The sequence below is a fragment of the Poecilia formosa genome, unplaced genomic scaffold (genome assembly GCF_000485575.1).
Source record: "Poecilia formosa unplaced genomic scaffold, Poecilia_formosa-5.1.2 Scaffold39, whole genome shotgun sequence".
In the NCBI taxonomy this organism is placed as follows: Eukaryota; Metazoa; Chordata; class Actinopteri; order Cyprinodontiformes; family Poeciliidae; genus Poecilia; species Poecilia formosa.
This window is the reverse complement of record NW_006799978.1, coordinates 2,782,016-2,791,209: the sequence shown is the minus strand read 5'-3', so window position 1 is coordinate 2,791,209 and position 9,194 is coordinate 2,782,016. Positions and strand designations below refer to the sequence as shown.

General features: G+C 39.7%; 2 protein-coding genes across 2 annotated transcripts; one reads left to right on the top strand and one right to left on the bottom strand.

Moving 5' to 3' along the window:
• Positions 1-75: 75 nt before the first annotated feature.
• gar1 (GAR1 homolog, ribonucleoprotein) lies at positions 76-3,786 on the bottom strand. The gene is made up of 7 exons (XM_007551066.2): positions 3,691-3,786; positions 3,293-3,469; positions 1,158-1,312; positions 1,000-1,059; positions 798-927; positions 569-685; positions 76-484 (listed from the first exon to the last, which is right to left on the bottom strand). The coding sequence occupies exons 2-7, from the start codon at positions 3,453-3,455 to the stop codon at positions 474-476; spliced, it is 636 nt and encodes a 211-aa protein (XP_007551128.1). The 5' UTR covers positions 3,456-3,469; positions 3,691-3,786; the 3' UTR covers positions 76-473.
• Positions 3,787-3,834: 48 nt separating this feature from the next.
• On the top strand, positions 3,835-8,130 carry LOC103137351 (alcohol dehydrogenase class-3-like). The gene is made up of 9 exons (XM_007551065.2): positions 3,835-3,949; positions 4,938-5,039; positions 5,261-5,411; positions 5,522-5,609; positions 5,696-5,915; positions 6,772-7,035; positions 7,134-7,266; positions 7,376-7,514; positions 7,882-8,130. The coding sequence occupies exons 1-9, from the start codon at positions 3,932-3,934 to the stop codon at positions 7,913-7,915; spliced, it is 1,149 nt and encodes a 382-aa protein (XP_007551127.1). The 5' UTR covers positions 3,835-3,931; the 3' UTR covers positions 7,916-8,130.
• Positions 8,131-9,194: the final 1,064 nt, after the last annotated feature.

The window sequence follows — 9,194 nt, the reverse complement described above, 5'->3', positions numbered from 1 at the left end:
TAGGATGTGTTATTTGAGTGTTCCCTTTATTTTTTTGAGCAGTGTATATAAATAAAAAACAGCTGCACACCCACAGACAGAAAACCTTTTAATCAAGGCCTTTACCAAAAATTCAGTTTATGAAATATTTCTATTAAAATGTTTCCAGCCAATGCTGAATAAACTTAGATTTCTCTACGTTAGAAAAATCACCACATGAAAGTTTTATGGAAGCATTTCCTAGAATTATATTTATCCCCATCAAGACAGAATATTAGAACAAAAGTAAACGGTCCCCTCTGTGTCAGACACAAACACATGAACCTTTTAAATAATGGTAAAAAATACATATAAATCCATCAGTCATCCAGACAAAAGATGAAGAAAACTCATCAGTTAAAGTCCCAATGAGTCTGTGAGGCCAGAATCCAGCAGACTGAAAGCTTTTAGTTGGAGGTTCGATGTGATGTTGACTCCAGGCCAGCAGAGTGCGCTCATCTTCCACCTGAACATCAGAACAAACCATGAGGACACCCAGCAACATTCTGACGCAGGATGACAAATATCCTGAACAGAGAGAAGTTCTGACCTCTGAATCCCCGTCCTCCTCCTCCTCCTCCTCCTCTCCCCCTGAAGCCTCCTCCACCTCCTCGGCCTCCTCCAAATCCTCCTCGGCTGCCTCCTCCCCTCCCACCTCTAAAACCACCTGATAGAAACGAAAACAGGAACTAATCATACATAGTGGACCTGATTATGTACAAACCCAAGTAGCAGCACCAGCATTCTACAGATGATTGAACGTGACAGACTAGACCAACCTCCACGCCCACCGCCTCTTCCTCCACCTCTGCCTCCTCCTCTTCCGCCCCCCCTCGGAGGCCCCTTTTCTCCTGGAGGTCTTGGCAGGAACCTCTGCAGCGGCAGCAGCTTCATTGGATCGATATAAAACTAAACCCGAAGGGATTTAGAATCAGTTCAGTCTGGAAAAGAATCAATCACAGTCTGGAAATGAGTTTTTACCTTCTGCATTTTCTTGAACGAAGATGCTTTCATGTTTTCAGAGAGCTTTACTGAAAAATACTGCAGGAATCTGTTAAAGAAAGAAACCAATTCTGGATGCAACACATGAAAATCCTCAGAAGTTTCAGAGCCTAAAATCAGGACAACAGAAAGGATACAAAGTCTCGGAGTTGGCCAAATATCTCGTCCACTTTCCCGATCTGCTCTTTGTTTTCCAAGTAGACCGGAGCGTTGAAGTAGGGAACTTTGTTTTCTTCCGTCATACACTTACACACAATGTCATCTTCACAGGGGTGCATGAATTCCCCCAAAGCTGCAGAGACAAAGTCATTATTACATTAAATTATTAATATCTAAAAACTACAGACATCTGCACCACACATTCAGCTACTTGCAGCAGCATTTATGTTCTGGGAAATTATTCACATTTTCTATTGTTACAGCAACAAAAAGTGTTCTCTATGGTGTCTGTCGTTTTGTTCGCTGATCAACCTTCTTTTCCCCCAAACGTTCTCCGAATCTTCCTTCCAATTTTTCAAAACAAACTCTCTTCTGATTGCAATAAATAGGGAGCAAGTGCTGGAGTGTTATCAGGCCGATAACACTGTCTGCTAACCTTCATGCAGATGTTGACAGCATTACAATAGACTTTTGAATGGGTTTGTATGAGTCCAAGAGGATGTTATTTAATTGTACAGATGTAAGAAAAGACTGAGTCACCAAAAACATTAAATAACTATATGGAGACAAATTAAATTGGAAAGATTTATTGAAGGCAATTTTACATGACAGACCAAAAGATAATGGTGGATAATTGAGGAATGAAAAGAAGAATTCATGGTTTGCAATATTTAACAAATAAAATCTGAAAAGTGTGGTGTGCACTTTAATTATTTTGCAGAAATAAAGTTTCTGTGCATCAACAGCTTAGGGTAAATAATAAAGGCTAATGACAAAATCTATGCAGCAGTGAACAAAACAACAGCTGAAATAAAACAAAAAACAAAAAAAAAAACTCCTGAAATGTTTAGAGTTCTGCAGGTTTTACTAAATCGCTTCAGAAGAAGTTTCCTAATGTCAAAAACAGCCGAGGCCATTATGCTGCAAGAGAAACTATTTTTTATGCAACTCAATCTTCTCTGGAACTTGTTGCTCAGATCAGACCTGGTGAAGTTATTGTGACAGTATGTTACAAAAACTTCACAGCATTGTACTATTGTGATGTAGTAAACAAACTTTGGTATGACCACTCCAGGTATTTAAAGATCTGTAGAGACACCGTGCAGTCAGCACACACATACAACACGTTTCCACCAGGTTCAAGTTGACATGACAACACCTACACCTGCATCCTCCACCCACTTCCATTTCAGCACCAACTTAAGGCCAGTCACCTGTTTGTTAGCCTCTACCTGCAGGTTGCCATTTTATCCCTTTTTAGTTCCATTTCAAAATCATTTTATATTTTCTTGGAGGAAAAAATGAATACTTAAATATGAATACTTAAACATCTCCATAATTAAAGTAAATTAGTTATGGAGATGGTCATGAAACGGATTAAATCTCAGAGATATTTTACAGAATATTCCTTTGCAAAAGCTTTGGAATAAACTACATTAGAATTTATTTTGAATCAGAATTACCTTTATTGGCCAACTTATGCACAAAAACTGGAAATCTGACTTCAGCTCCACTTTAGGCCATTCAGGTTTACGTAGAAAACATCACCTTTCAAAATTTCAAATCTACAGATGATTAACAATCAAAACCTCAAATAATAGCTGAATTCTGACCCCAAATCCCAGTGGGGTTAAAAAGGAGGCTTTATGGATGAATGGAACAGCAAAAGCAAATGAGGTGGATTAGTAGCGCGTAACAACTGATGGGTCCTCCAGTACATGTTACTGTGGGTTAAGGGCTCTGCTGCCCGAATATTCAGCTGTTAGCATGTCATCACAATCATCAGACTTTAATACAGCAACAGTCTTCAGTTGGTGAAGACTGTTGTTGCAAAACCAGAAGAGGTTCGTTGCAAGTCTGACTGCTTCCAGAAAATCTTCCTGCTCACAACCTCACCATCCACAAGTAACTGGAAATACGTGGATATGAGTTAATTTCCCTTGGCATAAATAAAATATTTTTGAATTCAATATAAAACCAACCAGAATTAGCCCATAACTTCAGGTTTTAAAACCGTCCTAATGTGCCACCTAATCTCCTGATACTAGAATCAACTGAAAGATCTCTCGTCTCTTCAGAGCTCTGCTACCTCCGCTGGTTGAACTGATCTTACCCACAACTCGCTCCGGAGGACCGAAGTCCTGCTGTCTGTTGAAGCCGCCTCTTCCACCACCTCGGCCGAATCCTCCACCGCCTCTGAAGCCCCCACCTCGGTTAAAACCTCCACCTCCTCTGTTAAAACCCCCACCACGTCCACCTCCGCCTCTGAACGACATTTTCCTTCGGATGTCTGAAATAGAAAGAAATGAGAAGGAAAGTGAAACGCAATGAAAGTTGAACTCAGTAGCATCAACACATGCATCTCAATGAGCTAACGGTATTAGCTCCTGCTAACTAGTTAGCTTCCTCGAGCACACCCACTAAGCAACATTATTAAACTACAAAACATGTTATAGCATCACTTAAGATATAAAAACGAAACATCTAAAACATATTCAATAGAATACATACTTGAATTACTAGCTGAGCGCTCTACTGACTCCAATCTCCATGCGACAACACGTGTGAACAGAGGCTGCCGTAAACATAAAGTGTATCGGAAAGTGTCGTAAACGTCCTGGGCGTCATCTTTAAAGGAACAAACACATTTTTTGTTCTCTCTTGTGACAGCTGCTGCTGCTGGTTAAGTGCTTGTTTTCTAACAGTTTCATTTCTAATATTTGTTCACTTCCAGGCTTATTTTCACTTAATAATGGCAACAACAGGACAGGTAAGAAAGCACAATTTTGTCTGTCTTTTCTTTCAACAGTTAGCAATAAATGGATTAATTACCGACACTGATGCTGAAGTTCACACCCGATTCGCGACTTCCTATTTATTTCACATGATCGTCGCGTCCACCATGGCGATATAAATAAAGTAGAGTCTAGGAACTTTCAAAAATAATCTGAAAATATTCGATTATTTCATTTTCATAATTAGCATTATTGATAGTGAGATGAAGCTTCATGAAACACTAAAGCTTTTCACCCATATGATGTAAAAAAAATATTGGTCCAGATGAGGCGAAACTTTAAGACGCTTCATTCGCTTTACTATTAATTATTCACTATTAATTATTCAATAAAGTGGATACTAAATGTAAAACAGGCATATGGTTTATAATGATGCAAAGGAAGGAAGGATGTCCTGCAGCAGTCATACAAATCTGTATGAGATTCTGTACACCAACAGTCTTCAGATCTGAGTTACGACATTTAATTTTCCTTTAGGAAAGTATTTTTAAATTAAATTAAATAACAGTTTCTACTGTGAAGCTGTTGTGCCCATTTTTGAAAAATCAAGTATTATGTGTTCTAATTGTTAATTGAGTTTTTACAGAAAATTCAACTTATTAAACTTTTTCAGGCCATGTTTGATCTTCTTAAAAATATATTTTTATTGCACCTGTTCTGTGTTGGTCCAAAAGAGCTTTGTGTAATTAATAGGGTTTCTACTGTAAAAGATAGGCTGCATTTAACAATAATGCAGTCTATGTTTGACTTCTTCTTTTGTAGTTGGGCTGGGCCTAAAAATCTCTGGGTAATCTAATCTTTTCAGATTTTGAACTATAGGTTTAAAAACTGTGAAACATCTCTGTACTGAGGGTTGGTGTAAGTCTGACATGAACTTCGTCAACTGCCAGTTGTTCCCCATCCAATCGTTATAGCTTCAGGGTGTGGCAAGGAAATTCACTTGGCATGTTTCATTTTTTCTAGGTAATCAGATGCATGGCAGCTGTTGCTTGGGAGCCCAGGAAGCCTCTTTCTATTGAAAAAGTGGATGTTGCCCCTCCTAAGGCTCATGAAGTCCGGATCAAGGTACACACACTGCACACACACATTTCAATTAGTTTCTGATGCAGTTTTAGAGGTTTTCATGCTAACTATGATGCATGTCATTAAAATATTATCTCAAAGTTATGCAAAATATATCTGAAAGATAAAACTTGTTACTGTCTCAGCTTGATAATCCTGCTGGGAAAAACATCAGCTTCCTCTTTCTGAAACTGATCAGTTGTTTCAATGTTTTGTTTCTGCAGGTTGTTGCCTCAGGTGTGTGCCACACAGACTGGGAATACCTGTATGAGGCCGGAAGAGGAATGAACCTCCGACCTTTCCCTCTGGTTCTGGGCCATGAAGCGGCGGGTGTAGTGGAGAGTGTTGGCCCAGACGTAACCAAGTTTGCACCGGGTAATTTTCACAGTAAAACACACAAATATCAGAGTCAGATTTTGGTTTTACTTCATCTTTTTTGCCCATTGTATCCTCTTTTAATGCTTGTGCTTTCATTTTGTTGTCAGGGGATAAAGTCATTCCTCTTTTTCTTCCGTTTTGTGAAGAGTGTGACCAGTGTAAATGTGAGAAAACAAACCTCTGCAAGAAGAACTGGTGATTTCTGAGTCACACACACAGTCGCATGCATGGTGTTTCCCCCACAGACTTTAATTACGCTCTGATCTTCATGTCACTTACAGGGAAAACACACAAGCGGGTGTTTTGGCTGACGGGACGAGCAGAATATCTTGCAGAGGGCAGCAGGTCTACCAGTTCCTGGGTATCAGCTCCTTCTGTCAGTACACGGTGGTTCCCGACACGTCTCTGGCAAAGATAAACCCCAAGGCTCCACTGGAAAAAGTCTGCCTGCTGGGCTGCGGCGTCTCCACCGGTTACGGTGCGGCTGTTAAAACCGGGAAGGTGAGAGGACTGAAACTACCTGGTTTAGGTTAAAGCTGATTGGTCACCAACTCAAATCAACCAACCTTCCTTCCTTCCTTCCTTCCTTCCTTCCTTCCTTCCTTCCTTCCTTCACATCTTGCTTGATTTGTTTGTCACTGTTACATTTGCATGTATAACATTAATCATGACTGATTTTGAAGCCCAGCCCCAAGCAATAAAGCAATGTGACCTGTGTGATAATATCATACATGTGTTTTTGAGCTGCTTTGGTAGATCTACGTGTCTTATCAAACAGAAAAAGATTATTTTAGTCTTGATAGTCTGAGACGTTTTCTTGACATGAACATCAAACTTGAGATGTGAGTCTCAGATAACCCCATATATTTCAGCATAGATGAATCAATTTCCTCTTGATTCATCTTCGTTTAAAACTCTTTCTTCAATGTGTTTTGAAACACATTGAAGAAAAACGCATTGAAACGGACATTAAGCAGCCATCTGCTAAGTTAATAATTCTGCAGCCTGATAAGCAGTAGTTACATAAATGACTGCATCATCTGCATACAGTGAGCAGAAAAGCAGAGGCCACAGCATCGACTCTTGTGGTACACCTACATCACATTCCAAATGTTATCAATGCAAAAATGTAGTTTATTTGAACACATTTCTGTCTAGAAACACGAAACGTTTTGATGCTAGTTGAGAAATGTGATTGCCGAATACCTTTACCTTGATCCAGATGATTTTTAATGGCTTCTGTAAAGTTACATATGGTCATTTCTGTTGAGTATTTTGATCCAAATTATTGTCCAATATCTTGTTTCTTTAAAGAAGTTAATTTACTTTTTCCATCCATCTTTGCGTTTCCATCCAGGTTGAGAACGGTTCCTGCTGTGCCGTGTTCGGACTCGGAGCCGTGGGTCTGGCTGCCGTTATGGGCTGCCAGGTGGCCAAGGCCAGAAGGATCATCGCGGTCGACATCAACCCTGACAAGTTCCAGAAAGCCATGGAGTTTGGAGCGACAGAGTGTATCAACCCCAGAGATTATGGAAACAAGCCCATCCAGGAGATTCTGGTGGAGAAGACCAACGGGGGGGTGGACTACGCTCTAGAGTGTGTTGGCAGTCCAGTTACCATGGTGGATGTCATTTCTTTTCCTAAATGAGAAAACTAAGATTTAAGGTTGAAGTTTTCCATGTAGTTTATGAAAGACTGGACTTGTTTTGCTGTTTCTAGAGTGCTGCACTGGAGTCCACAAGAGACGGCTGCGGGACATGCGTCATTTCTGGGTGGACGGAGACGGAGTGGATGAACGTCCAGGTTATAAAGATCCTGATGGGGCGCACCCTGAAGGGGACTTACTTTGGAGGTCAGTTCAACACTTTCCAGCCTTATTTTAGGTTTGTAGTTTTACTTCTAGGGGTGTGAATACTTTTGGAACCTGACCTAATTAAACTTGATGTTGTTTTGTTGTGAAGGTTGGAAAAGTGCGAGGGACATTCCTCAGCTGGTGGAGGATTACATGCAGAAGAAGCTGAAGCTGGATGAATTTATCAGCCATAATCTCCCCCTGGCTCAGATCAACGACGCCTTCGATCTGCTGAGAAATGGTCAAAGGTGAGAAGCTGCTCAGTTTTCACTCCGTTTGTGGTTGTTTCCTCTGTTTAGGTAGCTGCAGAGCTAAACTTAAATCACTGAGCAAATCTCACAACGTCTTTACTTCCTGTTCAGTAAAAGTAAAAAAAAAAACTTTTTCTTATAAGTTACTTACCCCCAACTATAACCAAATATGACAGTCTAAGTAAACTGGGCATGTTTCTTTTCTGAAACATGCTCAGTTTAATGAGTTTAAAACTCATTAAAGTCTTTTTTTTTCTTTTAATGCACCATGTAGTTTATTTTTAATAACTGTAATCATGTATTTTCTTCTATAGAAGGAAACCTTGAGTTATCCTCATCGTTCTTCCTGTTTTTATTTGTTTAGTATCCGAACAGTCATCAGTCTGGAAGACTTCTGAAAGAAGGATGCAGCAGAACTGAGTCCATCATGAAGAATTCCCTTGTTTTAGCATCAAGTTACCCATCAAGTTAAATCCCACTAGGTGGCAGTGTTGTATCGTAGAAAAAACTTGAACATTTGTTCCTATAATCATCCTATCACGTTTCCATTTATGAAGTTTCTTTTATTTTATGTTTTTCCTACAGTTTATTAAAGTCTTGATGCAAACACCAAGCTCTAATGCCTCATTTAAAGAAACAAATTCCTAATTCTGCAGCATCTGCAGCAGTGTCAGGGTATATTCTCTATACATCTGTAACAGTTGGCAGCGACAATGACTCTGAAGTTGCTTTGCACCAACTTGGACAGGAAGCTGGGATAAAAGCTGTGGGAACCAAAAGGCCGAATCCATCCTCAGCTGTGAGGGACGGCGGCTTCATGTGGTCAGGCTGACCAGATTTCGTCCTTGGTAATATTATATATATTGAGCGGTTAGGAAAACAGTTGTGGGCTGTCAGGACAGAAGACAAAAGGTTGTTTGGGGAATGCTTTACAGGGAAGAACCAAAATGGCTGTCGAAAGAATTTGTTTTATTGAAGGTCTGTTCGGATCAAATGAATGCACTTGGCAGCTAAAATGATTTTCCAAACCTTCTTTTTATAAAATGGAAAATAAATTTTTTCTCTTCATCTTTGGTTTCTCTGCTGGTGCCATTAATCACAGACTGCAGTTTAGATGACCTGGTTTTACCTTAAAATGCAAAGCTAAGGAAAACTTTTAGGAACTGGAGAGCAGAAGCATGGAGATACCGAATCAGCAGAAGGAAAAGCGAGACGAGTCCAGACAGGTGTTGGAGCGACGGGGAACCATCGTGTTGGACATGCTCACGGATTTCTGCTGCTTTTTCCCATCCCTGTGACTGAACCACTGACTCTTTTATGGGAAAAAATATCTAAAAGGAAAATCCATGAGTCCTGTTTGTTTCTATTAATCCATGTATCTGAATTGTCACAACAGTTCTTCTGACTCAGACGTGTCTCTGCAACTTTTTCCACATATTTCCAATGAAACAGAAACAGGGAAAGCTTGACATTTAGAATTCATGTTTGCATATTTCTACACTTTCTTTTTATTAAGAAATGAGAATATTTATCAATAACAGTGTTAGATTGAGTAAATACACACTGAAATAAAAGTGTGTTTGGTTGAAAAAGGTCAGAGGTGTTGCGTTGTATTTCACAACATCTAGATTTCAATAAAGTTGTTTTATTAATCAGTCTGTGTGTGAAATCTGAAAT

Excerpts from the sequence above, each read along its gene's own strand:
- gar1 (XM_007551066.2), bottom strand. The coding sequence starts at position 3,455 with ATGTCGTTCAGAGGCGGAGGTGGACGTGGTGGGGGTTTTAACAGAGGA. Across the intron at positions 1,060-1,157 it reads TTGGCCAACTCCGAGACTTT|TATTTTTCAGTAAAGCTCTC; the intron begins GTATCCTTTCTG and ends AGATTCCTGCAG. Across the intron at positions 686-797 it reads AAGAGGCGGTGGGCGTGGAG|GTGGTTTTAGAGGTGGGAGG; the intron begins GTTGGTCTAGTC and ends CGTTTCTATCAG.
- LOC103137351 (XM_007551065.2), top strand. Across the intron at positions 5,412-5,521 it reads CGTAACCAAGTTTGCACCGG|GGGATAAAGTCATTCCTCTT; the intron begins GTAATTTTCACA and ends TTTTGTTGTCAG. Across the intron at positions 5,916-6,771 it reads CGGCTGTTAAAACCGGGAAG|GTTGAGAACGGTTCCTGCTG; the intron begins GTGAGAGGACTG and ends GTTTCCATCCAG.